Source organism: Tubulanus polymorphus, chromosome 4 (assembly GCF_964204645.1).
Source record: "Tubulanus polymorphus chromosome 4, tnTubPoly1.2, whole genome shotgun sequence".
Classification (NCBI taxonomy): Eukaryota; Metazoa; Nemertea; class Palaeonemertea; order Tubulaniformes; family Tubulanidae; genus Tubulanus; species Tubulanus polymorphus.
In genome coordinates, this window is record NC_134028.1 from 24,490,214 (window position 1) to 24,513,796 (window position 23,583).

At 37.8% G+C, this 23,583-nt stretch overlaps 1 protein-coding gene across 4 annotated transcripts in view; it reads right to left on the bottom strand.

Annotated features, from left to right (window-relative positions):
- The window catches only part of LOC141903610 (guanylate cyclase 32E-like), a 34,407-nt gene extending 14,588 nt beyond the window's left edge, over positions 1-19,819 (bottom strand). For 2 of the 4 annotated variants that reach the window (XM_074791810.1, XM_074791811.1), the window contains exons 1-3: positions 17,036-17,824; positions 8,868-8,898; positions 1,776-2,554 (exon numbers count right to left, since the gene is read on the bottom strand). In XM_074791810.1, coding sequence (XP_074647911.1) covers positions 1,776-2,291 — 516 coding nt within the window. In that variant the 5' untranslated portion in view covers positions 2,292-2,554; positions 8,868-8,898; positions 17,036-17,824. Of the gene's footprint in view, positions 1-1,775; positions 2,555-8,867; positions 8,899-17,035; positions 17,825-19,767 lie in introns of those variants that run through there. The other 2 variants (XM_074791809.1, XM_074791808.1) reach the window with 2 other exon arrangements.
- Positions 19,820-23,583: the final 3,764 nt, after the last annotated feature.

The following is a 23,583-nucleotide window of genomic DNA, read 5'->3' on the forward strand; positions in this document are numbered from 1 at the left end:
CCAGTAATGTCTATATTCCTAGTTATTGTTTTAAATCATAAATATAAGCTTATCGAAATCATCTCTTATCATAGATGATATCGTGTGATGAACATGAACAATTTTCTAACCAACTCGCCTGATTGTGGCTGATGGATGTTACAGCCTAAACGTTGTGGCATCACTTACTATAATATCTAATCTCTTTTCAACAAGAAACGTTCATTTAACTATTAACGTACACTAGTCTTTTTATCATCGGTATTCGATGTTATCATCAGATTCAGTAAATGATTCGTGAAGATCGTAAAAGATGTTAGAGGTAAAGGCATCCCAGAAATCATCCTTACCCACAATCAATTCGATTGGTTTTCATGCATGCTCAATGGACAATGAAAGTGAGGGAGATGAAGTTATAGAGCTTCCCTTGTCCATTTCAATCAACCGCTAATACCGGGTTATGGCTGATCGAAGGCGCCAATTCATTGACCTTTTGACCAGCAATTTGCTTTGATTATCATCGTGTTTATTCACCTCGTACAGCATGTAAACGCGCACTACTTACTAATTGCATGAGGGTATTTTTCTGTCATCATTTGCGGTCGGAAAATCGTATACACAAGAACAAGCTAATTTCTACGGGCTGGACCACTGATTCTTACTGCCTCGGGTAACTGTAGGCATTCCCCAGTGACAGGATAATACGTCTAAATGCATTTATACATATCTGTACGAGCTTCGACTTTGCACTCGTTTCATTTCCATGTGAAGCGAGCAAGGTTTGCGATCATAGAGAGGAGTTTCGTTCCGGGAATGACCTAGACGCGCGTTTATAATTATTCCGCGAAATTTGAATTGAACAACGGTTTTCAATTTGATGCACTCAAAGATAAACAAATAATATGACGAGCGAACGAAAATGTCGCTCACATTTCAGGGGACGGTACAAATTCATGTGGATTGCGAATAGCTTTTATCGAGTCTGGAGATGGGTTTGATATTGCTATACTTTACCCTGAAAGTTCTTATTTTAGAAAATTCAGAGTCACAGCCCGAGTCGGTCCTAGGCTTTTATTATTTACCACGAAACTGATTATATAAACCCAGAGATTATGGATGATCACATAGTTCAGTTAAATGCCACATTGATTATTTATTCCAGGTATTGTGTAAAAGTCTAAAAGCGGCTTCCTCCGTATTGCTAGGCCTACGCAAGAAACAAAGCCCGATTTGTATACCGCAGATTAACTGATCAACCATGCATGGATTTTCCTAATCATTTATTCATGCGATTACATTTACAATAGCGGGACAGATTCCGTTACTGTTCGGTCGTATCATATTGTCGGTTTTGTATGTGTAAAGAGTGTGTCTTCGTCGTGGGGAATCGGTGTTCCTAGATCGCCGGTAAACAGAGCCCACAACGGATTACAATCGGTCAACGTTTATTTATCGCTATGACACTAACGGCAGCTAACGAAATATAGAATACCTGAACTATGGTGATGCATTTGAAATGTTGCAGAACAAAATTACTTCAAGAATGCTTTATGCAACAATATTTTTCAAATTTTTTCCTGCTGTTATGTAAAAGAGAAAATCAGAATTAATCGAAATTCAAGTTTTAACTGAAATTATGCATGCATGTGGTTAAGCTAAGTTTTTGATAATTTCTTTACGTAACAACCTCTGAATCTATGGCGGAAACAGTGTCTAATATCGGTAGGTATTTTTTACAAACTTTCTCATCAATTAATCTCACATCTCAAAGTCATCTTTTTATATTATATACTTACGAATGATACCATCGAACGATTCCAACTGGACGCGATTTTAGCCGGAACTAGACACGGATCTCCCGGTCCGATGAACGCAGCTACGTTTTCGTCCTTGTACAAATTCGTCATATCGCTTATCGCTTTAAATTCGCTGAAAACGTGATCGCGCATTATGTAATTTAACCTGTGTCCCTCCAAACCTAAGTAGCCTAGTTTTCGCCAGTTTCTATTGATATCGTTGACGGCGTAGACGAGAGCTCCGGCGAACCTCCGCCCGTGCGGTTTACTTTCGTAGTTTTTCCAGTCGAATTTATTCACGAAGCTTTTGATAGGATGCTCGACGTTGGACGTTTTGGTCGTTTTTGTCGTCTGTTTCGCCGGTAACATGGCCGTTATGAAGCCGATCGTATAATTGACGCTGAGCACAGGTGACGCCGTAAGAACCAGTAAAATACATATTGAAACCAGGACACATTTCACGCGAAATCCACATTTATGCCTGAAAAACATTTTACGAAGGCATCTACGATTCATATATATGAAATATATATGTATATATTGCTTAATCTATCACCTGACGAGAGTTATAAAAGTTTTGATCGTTTATTGTGTCCGGTGAAAAGATATTCCAAACTCAGGCAACATGCCTGATAAAACAAGTCCAAGTCGGACTCGTCTCATTCCGCTATTTCAATGCGACAACTCGAGACAATCCAACCGCTGCTGATGAATATATTCGCTCGAACGCCTCGGCTTTACATTATCGTAATCAAGACACCGTTCAACTCGAATCGAATCTGAAATATAAAAACAATGCTTCGTTTAACGTATTCATCGCGATTATATAGGATGTGATGTTTGTGTCGGTTCGCACACGTGACTCGGCGACTAATTAGTGATTTGAAGTATGAACGATGTTTCTAAACGCTTGTTGTTGCGGTCGAGACTCGCTCGCACTTCGAGGTTTGATTAGATTTAAATCTAATATTCGAAGACGATCATTAAGTCACGATATACTTTCGAGTCCTTCCCTCAGTTTGCACCCGTGAACCTTATCCGAAATTACGATACATGCGCAATTTTGTTTGATAACAATTGCACCTCAATTCAGTAAATCATCGTTTTCCATCAAGGTTGCGAAAAAAATGACAATCTTATCTTCAATCCGTCTTATCTTACAATAACTTGTATGATTCACTCGAACTATTGTAATTTAATTCGTGAATATGCATCATCATTAAAGGCCCGGTTCCATAGACGAGACTTAGCGACATTACATTCTTTACAATGAAATTTACCTTTTATCTAACTGATGTCAAAATAAACTTAACTAAACTAAACTTAACCTGACGATACCAAGTCAGCAAACAAGTAGACGTCATGATAACCTAAATTAAACTCGATGTTCATATCTTGCCTCGTCGCAACCGTGAATAAATCTAATACCTTCAGACAGAAAAAAGGCGGAGCACAGAACGTGGTAGTTAATCTGAAAAAATACCGCAGAAAATCCCGCTAACCGCGGACAAACAACTGACGAAAGTTTGATATGCAAAATCTTTGCCTCCCCCAAAAATCTCGTTTCAAAAATCGAGAGAAAATTCGATTTTTCTCTATAATGAAATAATGATATCTCCTGTTTTTCCACTGTATCAAACCCAACGCACACGACGGAAACTGGAGACGGAAACATGTTTTCGAGTGTTTCTAAGAGTCGTGTGCGTTTAAAACGAGAAACATGAAACATGGTTTCGAAGAACAATGTTTCCGAGATCAAACATGTTTAATTCTGTGTTTCCGTGTTTTCCTGTTTCCGTGCGTGGTGTGCGTTGGACTCAAAGAGTAAATAAACAGAAAAAAATGTTTTCATAGTTACCACAATTTGTAAAATCCGACTGTTGCACGTGACGACGTTTGGCAATTGAATCGGGAACTGCAACTAACGTCTGGTCTTAAATTGCTGACAAGCGACAATCGACTAATATGATTAATGAAGAACCCACGATTGAGTTCTATTTACCAAGAATTGGAAGCCTTCCTTCGCGTTGGGTTTATTACTTAAAACCCTAGAAAGTTCTGATTAACTTCAAATGCGAGCAACGAGTAATAACTGGTGTTGTGTAAATTGCACCGCGATGAATCCTTAAACGGCCCCCGTGTCATTAAATGCCAGCGCGCCGAACACCAAAAATAGCCGGAACGCGCGGATTGCGGCAATTCGGATTAGCTTTAGGGGTTAATTCGAAAAGAAAATATCGAGATTTATTTTCAATGAGTTTATCCGGATGACGTAAGAAATCTTGTTTCCGAAATTAATCATCAAGTCCCACTTGTTAAAGGGCATTGGAACTTTACGAACCTTTTTAGTCCGATGAGGCCCGCTTCATTTTACGAAAGGTTTTGCTCCTTCTTTTCATTAGATTATCAGTGTATTACATGGATAAGTTAATGAAATACCTTTTATTATTTTTATGTATAAATTTAAATATTTGAAAAAAAAGTCTCAAATTTCTCAATGCATCTTATATTACTCTCAGACCAATATATAATTTCATTCCACAGATTTTGGTTAATTCTAATCATCAAAGTCATCGGAAACTTTTTGGAAATTCCCTTTTATCTGCATTAAGAGGTTATTAAAACTATTTCCTTTCTTCTATAGCGTATTTAAGTTGGATAGGAAATTATTGGTTTTCCAAAAATTACCAACATTTATCCGTTGGACGATTTGACATTTTCAGACAGCTAGACGTCGTGGTGACCAGGTTATTCCAGCGGATTACCAGGAATTCAACTCGGTTAATGGGCGTTATTTTTGTCGTTGTGTGAACCGGCTCTGGACACAGCGAGCACTCGGGGCATTCAGTACCTGGATTCGAATTTCCTGTTCAACACGAATCAATTAAGGAGAGTTAAATTTCCAGTGTAGCTGCCAAGTTAAACATATCCGCGCTCGATACTTGTCTCGTGTATACCTCAGTCATTATCAACTATAACGCCTGGAAGGTTGCGGCTAAAATGATACAGAGTTTCGGCGAAAAAATACAGAGAGACGCTCTTGGATAAATATCCGTAACAGCAATAAAAGCATTCAGACCCGAACGATTAGTGACCTGTACGACAAAAATGATTGATTCCAACCATTAAAACGCAGAAACGCAGCGGCAATTTTTGTAGATTATAAGAATTTATGGCTTTCGCTCGGCGGTTTTTTGATTGTAGGAAAACGATAGGGTAAAACCACACCTGTTGTACAGTTCATTACAACCGATGCGGCTTCCATGATCTCGTCGTGCGTCGTAAAATTAATCAGCGAAGCCAAAATCATAAACGTATATCGTGTTCGGTATCGTATCGTTATCGTTGCCGGTGACATTTAAATGTTTTTTTATATCGATTGCATTATCATATTATAATGTCGACTTTGACTGGCCCGAAAACAAACTTTACTCGCGCTCTCTTGATATTAATCAATTCAAAAGTTGGCAAGTTCATAAATACAAAAGTCTGAAAAAAGTCCCTTTCCTATTCAATTTCTCTTGATTTTATTTTCTGAGGGGCTTACATTTTTTAAGCTTACTGTTGCTACAAAGCAGCTTCATCTTGTATTATTATATCTTTTATGTATGTAGACTTATATCATACTGTTAAATAATTAATTTTTGTAAAACTTTCAAATAAAAACAAAAATAATTAGATATCATATCAAATTTATAGTATATATAGTAAAGTAGCATATTTCATTTAGTCATCACAGTTTATTTTTTAAACTATATCTGATTGTTAATGGTCGCTAGATGTTGCAATCATGGCTATTTTTGATTATAATCGCTACAATTTTAAATGGAAATAGAAATTAGTACTTTTACGAAGAAATAAAAGAAATCAACATTATTTCAACTTAGCGGTAAATGAAAGGGGCAGATTTGTCGCAAATTACTACACTAAAGTGGCAAACCAACGTAAAAAAACCGAAAGTTTAAAAAAAAAACTTCGAAAAATTGATGAATTATTCCGAATTTTTCGTTTGCATCGAAAAACCATCATCAATGAATGACTGAGCAGTATGTGACCCGACCTGACCCGATCGAACCAGACCAGACCAGACAGGGAATAATTATTACGTCAACGACTCACAGGAATGAAACTGGCATTACAAATGCATACATGATATTATTATTGGATATCGGATTACAGCACCTGTTGCTTCTTCTACGAAGGCTATTGACCGATACCACACAACTGTCGTCACCCTTAAGGCAGGCTAGATGTCGACTCGACGCTAACTGACGCAAATGGCTTGTTCGAAGAGGGTGCTGATCTTGAAAAACGAATGCCTATTTCAATGCCTAGTGTCGTGTTAATCACATAGCGTGTTGCTGGTAACGAGACGTTAGAATTGTAAATGTCAGTATAATTTCAAAAAAAGAATTATCAAAATGTCGTTAGCTACGAATATAGAATAAGCGAATGAGGAATGCAGTAAAGTGACTAACTAATTCGGGTCAAATCAACATTTCAATAAACCATTTTACAGTTGCTAGCCGCCATTTTGTTAGGGTACTTTTGTCCCGTATTGTTGGGTCATTTTTTTCTCTTTTTTAAAAACTATCCGTGATGTGTATTGTATCATATTTCATCTGTCCATGGATGGATGTTGACAGTTTCAGCAACATTCAAACCGCATAAATCTCTAGTTTTCAGTTATGTAAAAATCATTTTTTAAATTTGCAACAATGCGACATGACCATTTTCCGTAGAGACAAGTGTAGTAAAAATGAAAAAAAATAACACCCATATACTGAAATACACGCAAAGAAAACAGCGCCGAATCTCGGAATGACAATACACGCGCTGCAGTTAAAGAGCCATAGGAAAAAAACTAGGCAAGATATCTTAAAATTTCAAAGTTCACCTGAAAGGGGGCATTTATGCGCACAGTTCTTGAAATGTTTGGATTTTTTAGAAAATTATTTATGAAAATAACGAACTTCAAAGTTCAGTACCCTTGATTTCTATGCGCACGGCAAAAACTGACCGCCAATTTTTATATCGCTCTCATGTCGCATTGTTGCAAATTTAAAAAATGATTTTTACATAACTGAAAACTAGAGATTTACGCGGTTTGAATGTTGCTGAAACTGTCAAAATCCATCCATGGACAGATGAAATATGATACAACACACATCACGGATAGTTTTTAAAAAAGAGAAAAAAAATGACCCAACAATACGGGACAAAAGTACCCTAACAAAATGGCGGCTAGCAACTGTAAAATGGTTTATTTACTACGTTCGATTTAATACATTGCATTATCGTGATAATATCGTAAAAAATGCTGAATGTGGCGTAATTTTCAAAAAGTTTCCACAATTTCTCGTGGTCATTTATCGTCCGGTGTAATGTCTCACTGAATAAGAAAATCCCATCTCACCTTCTAGAAACGATGGCTCCATGAATGGACATCAGTAATAACCACCAATCATGAACCCAAGTTGTGTAACATAACAAAAATCTTGACAATTTGATGATGACAAAGGTGTATTTTATGGAGGCAGTTTCCTTTCGGGAAGGCTACGTGCTTCGAAATTCCGAATATTTTCCTAATTCGACAAACATCTAGTGTTAATTTACGATACGATAAAGCGACGCCATGTCAGCAATTAGTACTTACATTTACAACTCTAGTGCGCATAACGATCTGGCCAAATGGCAGGCTATAAAGAACGTCAATTGAGCAGCTATCATACATCGAATAATGATGCTTTGTTTTACAAAAACTTTCAGATACGTCGAAATTTACAAAATCTAAAAATTCGAAATTAACAAAATCCGAGTCTGACGAAGTATTTGAAAGTCTAGAATGGAAAAGATCGAATTAAATCATTATAGCCAAACGCACAGAGCAGTCGACAAACACGTTTTGTTGCGCAGCGATAAACTCGATAAGGATTTGGCAAAACTTGGAACGGTAGAAAACTGCTTAGATCATCTCTTGTTGTCGTTCGTCTGTTCGTCTGGCTAAAGACGATGATATCAAACCTGTTTGATGGCGGTTCACACGCGGGTGACGTTTTCGCTAAAGATAAGGCAGAACAAAACCCGTCTGCGAAACGCATTATCATAAATCCGAGTGTATAATAAATCTGTAACTAAATTGAAATATTTGCAGCACGTTGTCGCCTGTTGCCCTGATCAGTGACAGATGCGACGTGTCCCAGGGTCCTTCAAGGCCTGCAACTTGTTAAAACTGGCGCTGAGTAAGAACTCGCGCCGCGATCGTGTTAGAACAAATAGACCTCGAAAAACGGAAGATGTTTTTCCGAATTCTAGAAAGAAAATAACACGCGCGTTTAGCCTGTCGGAGACAAAGCGAGTTTTTTTTCGATGATTAAATCGGAATGAAAAAAAGATTTAGGCTTATACGTTTAACGGGTGAACAGATTAAAATGCCCAGGGCATCGGTTTTTAGTTGTGAGTCAGATCAAAGATCATGGCAGTCATTGCCAATATGGACTATAGTTATCGGTTACGATTTGACTACATAAGGTAATCAATACGTGACCGGGATTTCCAATTATGCGCTTACTTGGATTTAATCATTTCAATTCTATCGATATTACGTACCTTCCATATATTATACTACAATTTCTGATTTCGAAATCTAAGCCTCTGGGTGGTGCGTAACGGGTACACACTCGATAAACAACCGCAGATAGAAAAATTGTGGAACTTGGTCCAACAGAATTAAAGCCGGATTGATATTCAAACCCGCCATCACTTAGTACGCAATCCTATAATCCTATGTGAGTAAAATTTTGCTCTGCATTTGTAGAAAATGTCAATTTTTTTACTAACGAAACCCTAACAATAGAACAGCGTTTAATGTCGTAAATCTCACAGGTTTTTATTTACACAACAACATATATTCGATGATAACGTTAATAATTATGTCCCTTTTTGACCATAAAAACAGATGTTGTCACCGAACGAGTGTTTTTGGTTGTAATCGCCAGAAAGGTTTTCGAAAAATTCGAGGGACTCAAAGGCGTGTACAATAAATCAAAAATCATTTCGATCGAAAAAGGAATATTAAATGGAATTACATACCTACGGATCAGTCAGAGCCGGACCTGGATTCCTGGAAAAAAATAGAGCGCTTTTTACTGTTGTAACAGTTTGCTAGTTGTAATTGGTTTAACGCGTTGCGCGAATGTCTGAACCAATTTGAGCCGTGTACGTGGACCTACTGACGGCATTAACAATTACAGAATCTTAGATTTATCTCACGATACTAAACGATACCAAACCGTTTGATGTGAGTTACAGGTCAATGAATCAACCCCCACGGGGAAACCAGTTTCAGCCTAACAACGGGGATCAAAACAATGTCTGTTATGGAGGCCTCAATCCGAAAAAGCCTTCAAAAATACGCAATTTTGAGCGATTTTTTTTTACAATGAGTTTCTGAATGTCTCGCGTATGGTGTGTTCATTTTCAATTCAAAGTGTATCCGTTGAATTCCTGGGCAGATATGAAGTGTGGACCATCACTCCTTGAACTGGAAAATGGTAAAATTCTCTGATCTCCGGAGTGTGTTTTTGGATCATTTTCAATTAAAAAAGGGATGTCTGCACCGTCAAAGATTGATAGAGTGGTGATGAAGGTATCCAATGCTGAAGTTCAGGCAGCTGATTCATACCTGTTCAACATTATGTTTATCACGGCGTTAATTAGTAGGGAATTATTAAACCATATGCAAAACATTCGAACCAAATACCGTAAAAGTTTGCATCTACTTTACTTGAAATGATGTTCTTTCTGTTTGTTTTTTGTTTTTTGTTTATTCAGATGGGATATTAAAAACGCAACGATAGAAAATGCGTTCAATATAACTGGGTTCATCTTACCCGAGTATCACGTGTTCATTCTCGCAGACGATAGCGACGATCGACTATACACGTCGCTTCAAATCTCATAAAATCTCGTATAATATCGCTATCAATTATTCATAACAATCGTAATATTATGGCGCCCTTTCGATAAATGTAGCTTTCGAGACAATGCACTTGAAAAGCATCTTCATTGATCTCAGTACTTGGCACGTAGAAGGGAAACGAAAGGTTTGGGTGCTGTCTGACCTGAAACCGGCCAAATAACGATTTTCGACCGTCTGAGAACGACATTATTTTCAAGGCAATCAATTTTCGAAAACTGCTTAACCTTCCGAATAAACATTGACAGTAACCGTATAGCTTTTGGTAAAGATTGATTTCCGATGTTTTATCTGAGACTAGACTTATACTGCCACGGGGGAAGTTTAGATCGGTATGGAACACACACCCGCGGAAAATCTAGAAGTTCGTGTTTATCGATAGATATACATAGATTCTAGATGCAAATACGACACAAGACTAAACAATAAACCTTTAAAAAACATGATTTCCTCGGTAAGATTCTAACAAGCTTTTATTCATATGCAGGTGTTTATCTTCATGAAAAATAGGAATAAGAAAGCCGGAAGATAATTTTCAAAAACCAATTTCGGAAGATTATCTTCTTCTATGGCACCTAGTTTGGTCACATGATACGGCATTCCATTTCACATTCTCGTATGGAAAGTGAAAGCTCTACATGGAATATCTTATCAGTTCATAATATCCAAAACGTGCATTTTCAGAAACCAAGATGGCGGTTGGATCCGATTACGGACTCGCCCGAGATTTTATGGCCATACACAATATACCCGAATTTGAAGACGATCGGACAAAAATTTTGGTCTGAAGAGTATTCACAAGAAACCTGACGCACGCACGCACGCACGCACGCACAAACGCACGCACGCCAGACCACCACTTAAACTCAGGGGTACAGCATAATACTGCTGAAAAGGCTTATGTAATTATGGAAGGAATGCTGTGATATTGATAGTTTTTGGATTCGATGGTGGAGTATACTGTGTAAATATTAGATATTCATGTAATTCAACTTGATGACCAGCTCTGATTTTCCACACCACGTATAGAACCTATCGAATATTCACTCATCACGCGGAAGGTATAAGACAATTCGATATATTCCTCCCGCGGCCGCCGCGCCGGAATTTCCTAATTTTCCAAGTAGATTTATAGAAATCTATAAAAACTAATTATCTTTATTTACTAAAAACAATAACCACCACGCGGTACTTATAGATAATAGCGTGAAAACCACCGCCGTTCACAGTTCGGTAAAAAGATTTGTCGACCTCTCAAAAATAACGTGTGCAGAAAAGCAATTATCACTTCAATCCACTGCGCTTATCGCTGAAGCACCATTGGGAAGTCATTTACCGATGTTTGCTACGAACGATTTCTCAAATACGCTCTCCTTCTCGAACAACATAACGTATGTTGAATTTAGCTTTTTACGCCTTTCTTATTTCGAAATAACATACGCCCAAAATCTTCTTTTTGACGCCGTAAAAACCGTTACATTAATGTTTATATACATCGATACCTAGTATGCGTTATAAGGGGTTCTGTGTGAGTCGATGTGCACTACGTCATCAATATTGGCGTTTCAAAATAACAGTTACATGTGTGAATTTTGACGTTTATTTTCTAATTAAACATACTTCATGACTTATTTTAATTTCTGTATTAATTTTGATAAACATTTTTTGAGAGAATGTGTACATCGTCATCAATATATCCGGGCTAGACTGGTTGCCGGTCAATTCAATTTAATTTTCGTTATTTTTAATCCAAAGAAACTAACTGATCTTATATTATATGATTTATATTATAGTGATAATTGTCGACAATGTTAAGCAGTATATATATTATTTTTCAAGGTGTCGACAAACTTTTAAGTTAGATTTCTTGTTGATGCCTGAATCGAACAATAAATGGCTTATATCTAAAAACGGCGGCATTTCCTTGAAAATTGTATGACTTAGCAATTGGTAGCTTTATACGTCATCGTTTGAGTATACGGATATCTGAATACGATGACCTTGACATTGTTAAACACCGAACTTCATAATCAAAACGCATAAAAGAGAATATTCTACGGCGCGGTCTTAAATCAGGCGACGATATAAAACGTATCTTAGTTTAGAATAGCAACTCATTTTATAGGCGTATCTAACCATACGCCGAACAAGAAATATCGTTGATAAGGTCGGATGATAGCAGCCAGACGCGCGATACGCTCGCAAGAAAAAGACAAGATCCGCCGCGTATATATTCAAAAAAATGGAGGCTTTACGTAACTGTCATCGTAGCCACTTCGTAAAATGCTGATAGCGGCAACTTTAATGTTTTTGTAAAAGAAAACTTCGCGTGATGCGCATTAAATATTTACATATTTTAGCGGCGCAATAAATAAACATGATAAGATTTTTGTCTTTAAACTCGCGGATAATAAAAACGCGCAGTAAAAGACACTTTGTATGTGTTTTTATTTGAAAATCATAAAAATGTGAGCGTCATGGATAGAGAAATTCTACGCCGGCAAGAACCAGAGAAACTCTGTCGCCACCAGTATTCGAACCCGAAACCTATGACGATCCGTCTTTAACCACTCGGCCATTGCGGCTCTAGATATTTCGTTTGAGGCCATGATGTTTTGAGCACATAATGATATGGTACAATAAATTTTCTCGTTAGACGTGAGGATAAGGTATAGAGTTAGAGTTAGATAAAGGAAATGTTGAAGAAAAAAACGAGTAATGATCTCTCAGTAAATCAAAAGATTGGAAGTAACATAAAGCATCGTTGAATCGGCTCCTGACGCGCGGTATGCTTTAATTCATTGTGATCTAATTGATATAACCAGTATCCGCAATAAGAAGCAAAAACGTTTCCTCCACTCACGACAACGCGTGCGATACTGTACGTCAGGATTTATTACGTTTATCCGTGAGTGCGAATTCCAGCGGTGAGCACCTCGGTCGAATCGACACGGCCGAATTTACGACCGCCGTTATACGCCTTGAGATGACAATAATAAAGCAAAGAAAAAGCGTCGGTTATGGTCGGGTCGTTTCTCGGGAGAAATATCGCTACTTAGCCGTAGTCGATGGTCTGCGAGAATGTTGCGTCCGAACGGGAAAAGGGAATGGAATCAAATCAACTCTTATAAAAGAATTACCGGTTTCTCGCGCTATCAGTCATACGTTCTACTATACGGGAATGATTGGATAGATTATTTGAAGAACGCGTTGCATTCAGTTATAAGAAATAGGGAATAAGCGAAATTCAATGAAGAAAAAATGTGCAAACCATTGCGTGGCAATTCGAATATTTCGGAACGTTTTTTATTCAAATATTGTATATCCCCCACCCTTGTAACACGGCGTAACAAAATTCTGGACACTCCCGCGCGCATCCATGGCGTTTGTTTGAACCGGGATCCTATGCCTTGCTGTTATTTTATTTTTCACGAAGCCAGCAGGACAGAAGATTCCCAGAATCTCAGCTTGAATTCCATTGCCACATAAATAAGAAGCAAGAACGCATTTTTACGAAGATTTCTCATTCAATACCTCTCATTGATACCATGCGTTATATAAGGTGTTCTGTGGGAGTTGATGTGAACTACGTCATCAGTATTGGCGTTTCAAAATATCAAAAACAATTGAGAATTTTGACGTTTATTTTGCATCTAATTATATTTCATAACCCTTATTTCATATTTAATAAATTTCAATATCATTTTATGATGAATTTTTGAGTGGATGTGCTATATATCATCAATATTGCATCCTCGCTTGCCAGGGGTCCGGTATCACTCCCGAACTCGCTTCCACCAGCCCCCTGGCCTCACGAAGCGTGATTTCATTACTGGCGCTGTTGCGCGTGACGTCATATATCGATTTGCGAAACACTTCCTTGTTCGGTAAAACGTTCGCTGATTGGTCAATTTAACGGGAAACCAACAGAAGTCTACTGACGGTTTGTTACAAGCGCTGTGATTGGTACGACCGAATTCTGGTCGGCTAGTAACGACTCCAACGACTCGTGAGGTCAAGGGGTTCGGGGAACAGCTTTAGCGTAGTGGGTTCGAATCCCTTGACGGGTGAAGATGCAATATTGGGACTAGCCTGGTTAGACTGGTTTACGGTCCATTCGTTGTCGATATATTTAAATTCAATGATTGATCCTTGATATCACGTTTTATTATTCACCGTTGATAATATTAGGCATATATGTGTAATTTTTCTTCAAGGCGTCAATAAACTTTCAAGTTAGTTTTCTTAGTTCCATATTTCTCTAAATCTATTCATTCGTCTGTTTGTTTTGATGGATTTGATTTAGATATTCTCGCAGAGCTGGGGCGACACTAATAACGGACGCGTTCGATGAAAAACTCGATTAATAATCTCATTAAAACTCGGAATTTTGATCGTCATGGGAAAACGGCACGCATAAGCGTCTGGTGCATCGAGTTTCTTTGATTTCATGATCGTAACAAATAGTGAATGGAGTCGCAACGCTTTTACACACCGCCAGCAGCTAGTTTTGCAACATCCAGTTTGATAGTAGAAGGGGATCGATTCTAAAATCATGGATTAAAACAGGTCTAAGACCAACTTCATTCTATAGTCAATCTAACAACTACGACCACTTTAGAACTTAAATCTTGCCAATGGTACAGATACCCGGGGTTCTAAATCTTCTAATTTATCTATTCAGTTGGTTACGCAAAATGTGAAACAGCATACGAATTTCTACAAATACAATTGTCGACCTTGACCTTTGAGGAGGATGCGTGGTGGTAAAGTATTCAATTTTGGAAAAATTTAAAACATCATCAGACACATTTGAAAAAGCACCAGTTGGTTATGAAACTAATTATAAGGATGAAAGTGGACACAGTCCTTTGTAATGAATATCGATATTGCTAGCATCAAAAAGCTGTTTCTATACGCGCAAAGAAATGCCTCACACTTAGGAGCGTGCATTCCCACATCGATTATCCAATTGTAATCTGAAAAATGTGTTACAATTTATGAAACGGGAAACCGGCAAGCGCGGATCCGGCACAATCTAGCAATGAAATATTAAACACACGCTCGACGCTATCGGTCACACGACGATCGAAAATAAAGAGCGCACAGAAGCTCGATCCACACAGATCTAAATCTGTTTCTAGAATCTGTTCTCCGCCATCCCACGCCATTTTTTCGCGTATTATTCGTTCAAAGTAAGAGCAATCGATACGGTTTTGAAAACAATTCCATTATGATATCGATGTTCTTAACAATCGACATACCGTAATGTCTGTTTCGAGCAACTCTATACATCACAGCTGGTCTGATATATCATATCAGTTATAATGCTTTGTATTTGAGGCAAAAAAAACCCTGATTTTTCCTATAGGGAGTCAATAAATCAATTCCCCTTTTTAAAGACGAATCAATGACAAGACCAGTCACACGCATTAGTCCCCTGAGGAGAGATTTTCCATTTTACCAAGGTTGTCATAATCAATACCCTCTCGTGGAACCGGGTTTTTGTAGTTTTTACTAATAGTAATTGGCGATGAACTGATTTTGTTGCGAGAATGCATTTGTTTCAAATCAAAACTATTGCTTATAGCTTACGAATAATATTTGCGTATATCTTAACGGTATTGAGTGATATAATTGCTACTTGACTTTAAAATCCTAAACGATAGAACAGTATCGAATGACCAGCTGCAGAGAACTGCAAATGTTTTGCTGGTAAATTACTTCCGTCTGGCGAAACGATTCGGCGGAAGTGACGACAGAAAGTAGTGTGCGTCGCCGGAGCAGTTTCCTATGATTTCCATTTATTTCGTTTGGTCGATTCCGAAGAAAATATGACTAAAATAAAACGTAGAATACAGACGGCTGCTAAATGAGGAGTTGGCGAGGGGAGCCACGATTGGCACATCCTTGCTTGCCAGGGTTTGGTTACCATTTGCCGAAGCTCACGCCAACACAAACCCTGACCGCAAACCCAGGCCAACTTGTGTTGGCGTGAGCCTCTACGGGAGGCAATCAAGCCCTGGCAAGCGAGGATGAAATTGTACTAAAATGTAAGATGATAAAGGCTCTAAGTATTATCAGTAGCTATTAGCTATAGCAACTGAATCGACTATAAATTATGAAATAGATGATAAGCCGTTCTTTGTAGAGCTTTATGATATGCTATTTCACTAATGGGAAAAACTATCGTGACTAGAAGTTATTCAGAATCGAAATGGTGAACTATTTTGAATACGCAATCTATACGTTATTTTCATAATAACAGGCGTTGTTGGTTATGAATAAATGTAGATTGCATTTAAATGCATCTCTGAGTTCGGTGTTTATTTTATTAAAAACTCGACCGGTAATCACAGGAAACATACATCAAATAAACGGCTCGAAATATCGAAGTTAATAATAGCGGGGCTTTCAAAACATTCTTGATTCGAGAATCGTTGAGCCACATATCGTAGCGTAAGATGATTTGAGTGCGTGGTGGTTCAAGAAGCGTTCCTCTGTACCTTTCACCCGCCGCCCTGTAGTCTACACTTATTAGAAGGGCTTCATTTAATAGGGAGGAATTTCTGTGAAGTATATGATGTAGAACTCAGATATACAGTGTAAGCATATATACAGCAAATCAAGCTTCACAACAAGAAACTGATGCAAAATATGATCAACGCATATAGAAAAATGTCATCAACATACCAGCACAGCTTAGCAACACAATACAACTAGGAAATTACATTTGTTAACATTGATTATAGAAAATTCAATGTCGTTGTATATAGAAAATCTGGCCCCCGTTCAATACTTTTTTTTAAATTAATATACATCAATGATTGGTACATCAAGGATATCTAAGGTTCGATTGATAGAAAGCGAGTAATAATGTTTAATACAAGCTGTTACAACGCCGTTATCATAATCCGACATCTGTCAAATTGATTTGCGAATAGTAATGATAATACGCGTGTTGAAGTCGAGATAAATCTGAAAATTATAGGATCCGTTGGATTCGTGGATTGGATAGTGCTTTAGATCTTAAAACGCTTCAGAAACCAACTTGAATTCGTGTTTGACTTAAAATCTGGATCCAATTCCTTAAATCGCCAGTTTATCGAATATAGAGTTGAGAAAAGAAGTTACCAAGCTCAGATCTAAGGAATCGGGTCCAGGGGCCGCACAACTGACGAAAGCTTATACTAAGCGTAGTCGGTTGGTTACCAGTGTTCATGACAGTTAAGCGACGAACTAGGCAGATAACGAGCTTTCGTGAATATTTCGTAAAGCTTACCTTAACTACGGAAATCCGAGGTAAGCCGAAGCCTCGTCCCGCACCGCATTTTGTGGCCGTGACCAGATCAGCGGCGGTAGGTCAAATACGATTTTAATCCAGACAGGAAACCGACCGCGTACATACAAATAATCCTATTAAGTATAAACTTATCAGGCCGCGTAATGTTAGCGATAATGTTTATACTTCACTTAGAAGAGAAACCTTCACAGCGTCATCGACTACGTGAGATTTGTTGCACATGCGGCGCTGTTTGATATATAGATACGTCGTGTAATATACAAAATCCGAATGACGATTTCTGTGTCGAATGATAAAAAAACTGACGACGTATTATCATTATCATCGCCGCGTGAACGTTTTTCGACCATTTCCTGGCACGAAGATATACCTCCTCGCGAAGGTCGAGTTTACTGGTAACACAGGCGCGCGCTCTACGATCTCCTTCCTTTCACCCAATTACTTTCCGTTCAGTTCGTGATTCCGATAAATACTGTTTTCCGTGTGTAACACACGCTCATTTTATTGCATCTTTACGATGACGTTCGATCGGGCATTGATACTCGGCAAGTGGCAATCGCGTATTTCCGGGAAGCTTTCTCGGGCAGACACGGTTTTCAAGGTCCGCTCGCTTCTAGAATTCGAACGTACTACGTTTGATAATCGCGTACAACTTATCACTGATGCACCTGCAAAAAAACAAACGCGATATATTTACCGAACTAACTCTTGAAAAGCGAGAGAGTGTTTCAAAACATCTGCCCGTTACGATGCTCTATAGGCGTTAGATATCACACACTCTCTGACAACACGACAGCCATTTGGTTATAAACGGTCGTACTCTTTTATTAGAGAATAAACAATATATATATTTGCTTTCTTTTAAAGAAAACACCGAAGATGCGATGTAAACGGCGCCGCTGGAAACTAAACTCGCCCGGCACACTTAACGCGAGAAACAAGAGTGAAGTGTCGTGATATGAATTTTGAATAATCTGTTGCCTATAAATTCCTAATCGCGGCGTATATCTACTGCGATAAAGGAATGCCGCCACTGTCGCCTGTGCACTTTAGGCCTTTCCTACGTGATAAGAGACCGTTGAGGGCATTGTGCTCGCGATGATAAGTCCCGAATTTAAGATATCTGAAATCAAATACAAGTTGGTTATAGGGCCTATACACAGACGAGCGCTTTCGACTCTGTGTGGAAGGGATCGCCTATTTCACGGAACAAGTTACGTTAGTCATGATGACAATTTGATAAAACGCTAAGTCGTTTCGTGAAACAAATCCCGATTATCGGTAGAACGAGGTAAAAAAATATAGACATAAGCCGCAGATGGTGCAAAATTCGTCAAATTGTTTGCTATCACCAAACGATGAGCCTATGAACTTACTATCTACGTGTGTGCGTGATATGTGACTGTCCTAAGAAAATGTCAGTTTATTTTGGAACTAGACCAAGAAATAATTTAATATCGGATTTGATGTTGTTCAAAAATATGAATATATGATGCCGCATATTATGTATATAAACAGCGTGTCGAAAAAATGTTCAAAGCTTTCTGGTGTAGAAATTACAAAATATCATGAAAATGAAACCACAAAATTTTTTTAGAAATAATACTCGTCTGATAAGCTAACTACCTTGTTACAATCCGGAAGTTGACAAATACTGCTTCATTTTGCTTGCAAACGATAAACCGTTATAATTACTGTCGGGTTGTTGAAGAATTGGCGCGAGGGAGCGAGGGAAACCCTGACTAAAAAATCCTGTCGAAATTGCATTCAGCACGCTTAATAACCGAATTAATTTCCAGGCATTTCAAAGAGCTCCATTGTGGCGACGGCGTTGACTGTGTCAAGACGAAAAAGACACACATATTATAGCTAAGATTTATTTCTAAATATTTATGGTCTTGACCCCGAAATTCGGGTCACAATTCAGCGGTCATGTAAGGATAACAACCTATTAAGTCAAATTATCTCGGCAGTAGTTATATATATATATATATATATATATATATATATATATATATATATATATATATATATATATATATATATATATATATATATATATATATTTATTTATATATATATATATATATATATATATATATATATATATATATATATATATATGTATAGTACAGACGTATATCAATGAGAACTCTTGTGTCATGATATTATACACTATTGTCGCACTTTTTCGCGGGAGAATTTTAGCTTTCGTTATCGTGATAACGCTATAAGATGCAGCCGTACATTTGCTACTGTATATAAGCTATCGTTTAACTAAATCTCATGACAAAAAGCCATACGAAGAGCTAGCTGTATAATGCTAGACAAAGGCGTAACGGGTAAAGATGTCGAAACCGCAGTATAACCATGTCCAAGCTGATTTATCCGTTTTATTTGTGATCGTATATTATATTCATAAGAGGAAAAAAAAACCGGCTGCCGAATTATTAGTTTTTCGGTAAATGATGTGAGTCAACAAGCAAACAAGACTTACTGTAATAATACTGTAATAATGCATTAAGGAGTTTCGTGATATAATCAAATTACAAGTGTTTTCGGCATCGGTTTCGGACATCAATCATTATACGTCTCCTCCCGATGCTATAGATCTTCACTCGTTCCACTCTCAAAATTGCGTTATGAAACAGCGTCTAATTTTATGTAACGATTTTCTAATGCGACGATAATATCAGAAATCCAAAACTTACAATTCAACGTGCGTATTAAAATAACTATAAGTAATATTTCAGTTCTACTCGCTGTTGCAATTTGCCGGTGATGCGTTACTCGTATTTTCGTAGATGTTCCTGGCCGATTGAAATGTTAATTTTCCGCTAAAACATCTGCCAACCGAATGAATTACCTCGCACAAAATATGTCAATGTGTCAGTTAAATTTACTTAATGGGTTTTTTCCGGGAAATCGAAGTAATTAAATTCAATAAAGGCCAATGTAGAATATATTGACGGCGTGTTTTACTATGTGCTGTATTGTAATAGTTCGAGACGGTGCCGATTCTGTCGTTTTATTGATTTATGCTTCTTGCAAAAATGAAATTTTTAAATTTCCTTAAAACCGGTATGACAACCTAAATGGTGATAAGTTTTTAAGAGAGAGAGAAAATAGTGAAAAGCGAAACGGCTAAATCGACATATACACGGCTCTATCTACCATTTTCTAACATACAAAAGTTTAAACGAAGTTTAAAATGGATGGGAAATTTTGATAAGCATACAGCATAGCCGCTGCGTTGAAGACGACATTTCAGACGGCCTTCTTTTTTCATTTCTACTAATTAGATAATCTGTAACTCGTCCAAGAATCGGCCACAAAAAGATGATTAATAGACTGCTCGGATTCTGAACAGGTATCGAGTTTATTATAAAAGCCTCTGACGAGGCCCATTATGTCATTAGTCAGTAAAGCTTATTAAAAAGATCCATATATTATACGTGCATACTCACTTGAAAAATGATCCAACATAAAATTCATCCGTAAGATAATATACATTTAGTATCGAGAGAAATTACGTTTGGGTTTTCTCTAAGCGAGCGTCGGTGAACGTATTGTAAAACGGTTGTTGTAGATAACGTGCATACTCGAATTGAATACGAATCCATCCTGACCCACAAACCCAAATATGACAAATGAAAACATACTTTTTATCTGTCTATTTACACCTCAGAGAGACACCGGGGAAATTCTGTGATAGAAAAAAAATGTGTCAAAAACATCGCGCGTAACAAGGTGTCATTGTGTGCTAACGCGCGGGATCGATTATCACCTAAAACAGGATATGTTAAAGCTCAATTTGTGTTTTCTTTTATCTGAAGAGATTTTATGCGTGTGTAACAACATAATATGAATGGAATATGCAATTCTACTTCAAGCAAGTTTAATGAATATTTGGATAGCAAAAACGCGGAACAATCGAATGGCTCGTTCAAGGTGTAGGTTTTGGTCACCGAAGACCGCATAGAAAAAGTGAACCCAGATAACGAAAGCAGTCCGTAACTAAAATATTCTCTACTACTCATAAGCACAGTCGTGAGTGAACTCCAAACGTGGTCCGAACCCCCTCAGAATACCACAGCGTAACTACCTCAATATACTTTGGGGGTAAAATGAGGGTTCCAATTTGATGCTGATGTTCCATAAACCCTTTGAGTATCCAGTGTACTATCGTATGACATTCCCAGTTGAGGATTTTCTAAATATTGAAAATTTCAAATGAGTCTTCATATTATGTATCATAATATCTGGAAATGGCATTTTTCCATTAATTTCCCACTCAAATGAAAATATTAAGGACGGATTGAGAGAGTTGAAAGTTCACCAGTATTAGCTGGATTTTTTCTGGAACACGTTGAATCTGAATTACTTTGTCAAGGTGTTTTCCCTCCTTGTGGTTAAGATATGTTGATGCTGTTTTGTGTTTAGTGTCCGATTCTTTCAATGTTAAATATTTTCTAAACTTTCTCAACTCTCTTCCCGTCCTTAAAATGTCCATTTGAGTGGGGAATGAATGGGAAAATGCCATTTCCAATTGAGGATACTGGGCCGTCACTTTATAGGGTATATCATACTCTCTAGAGGTACACTGAGGGTTACGCAAATCTTAATTAAGTTTGATATTACGTTGTTAGATTGGCTACAGAACTGAGATGGTTTCCCTATAAGCCATGATTGGTGGCCCGAGTTTTTTTTATGAACAATAAGACATCTTATATAATCTAATGAATGATATAATGTCCTCTGTTATACATATACGTGTTTGATTGAAAATCTCAAGGTCACACACGTGGCCGGGCGCAGACCTTCGCTATTTGAGTTTTATATTTGACTTTTAGACGCGTGACATTTATAAACCAGACAAAAAAGTATTTAAACCGTATTTTATTCCGGGGTCTACGGGTACAACTTGACGTCGTTGAATGAAGAAGTTTTTATCGGCAGTAAACTGGTTCCATATTATGTGGGTTAAGATAAATTTATGGAGGGCTGGAGCTAACTTTACCTATCTCAGTTGATAAACGCGTAAATGTCGGGCTATAGGTCCCCGTTTTGTCTATTTTGCTTAAAATAAGCTTCAATTTCAAGTAAATATCTTAAGTCTCCAATTCCCGTAAAAGAAGACTATCAGAGATTTGACAACACTGATGTTTCTATAGAGACACGCAATAGCAAACAGGGGAAACGGTAACAAATGGCAGGGAATGTATTAATGTGTCTTTCGTGTAAACGCAACAAAAATGAGTTCATCAAAAAAGATAATGCCTTACGCAGTACTTACTTAAAATGTCTTGAATGAAATATATCGATGATAAACTCTCTGCCACACGACTGTTTAGCCTTCTCTGATAACCGCTAACAAATAACGGGAAAGCGATTCTTTTCGTCGTCGATTGTTTTACCATTAGACCGGCTTATCGTCGTTATTGGATGATAATCGCACGGACGTCTTACTCGGGAGCGTGAGACAATCGAAATAAGCCGGTTTATCAGTTAAAACAGTTCTCACACACTTCATCATTTGCCATGATGATGATGATGATGATGATGATAACATCGTGAAATATCGCAGAATACTAATTGTAGTCCGAAAATTCGGAGAAATTCCGGATGATTTTTTCACTCGTTTGATACGCGCTGTATCTGGTTACTATCGGATGTTGATATCTTATAATTGATACAAATGTATCGTCGAATAATTAATCCAGGCCTACACGTGTGTTATCGGGCTGCCCGGTTTAACATCATAAATCCATTTCAGATAGACTAACTGAATTGATTAAGAAATCAAATCGAGTTAACCCCGAAACTACGGACAGTATAACGAATAGCTACAGCAGAGTTTACAGAAAGAATTCTCTAAAAAAAAAGTTGGGACACGAACCCGACCCTATCTTCTCCGTTAACACGCTTGATCAAGCTAAGTTTTTCAAATTGTGGTAAATGAGTTTCTCAGCTTTTGTGGCCATTGGTTCAATGCCGGCATCGTAAACCGTTGGTCACTTGATCGTTCTGGCCATCCATTTTTCGTTGACTTGGTTGGAGATTTCGGATATATTATGTATATATATATGAAAAATCCTGTTTGGAAAATCGCCCCGGGTGACAACGCATTAGCAGGGTTTATTTCACATACAGCGATACAGCAGATATTTCACAAACGCATTAGCAGGGTTTATTTCACATACAGTGTTCAATATCATGTTTTTGTCTTAACCGTGTTTGGCTTGCTGTGAAAATTACCACGTATTTCTCCACGGAGTTGCGCTGGAAATCGTCTTCCAATGGCGACGTGTTGGGATCAAACATCTGACTTGTAAAACATTTAGCTTTTGAGTCAAGGTTTTAGAAAAGACTGACGAGAAAATCGAAAATGAATGGAACCGTAAATATTACGGCAAGTGCTCTGCAGCCTGGTGGTGACGACAGCGGAATATACGAGCGTTCATCACTACCAGGCTTCCCGGGTGCGACCATAGACTTCATGTCGGGCAGCGAACAGTTAAAAACCA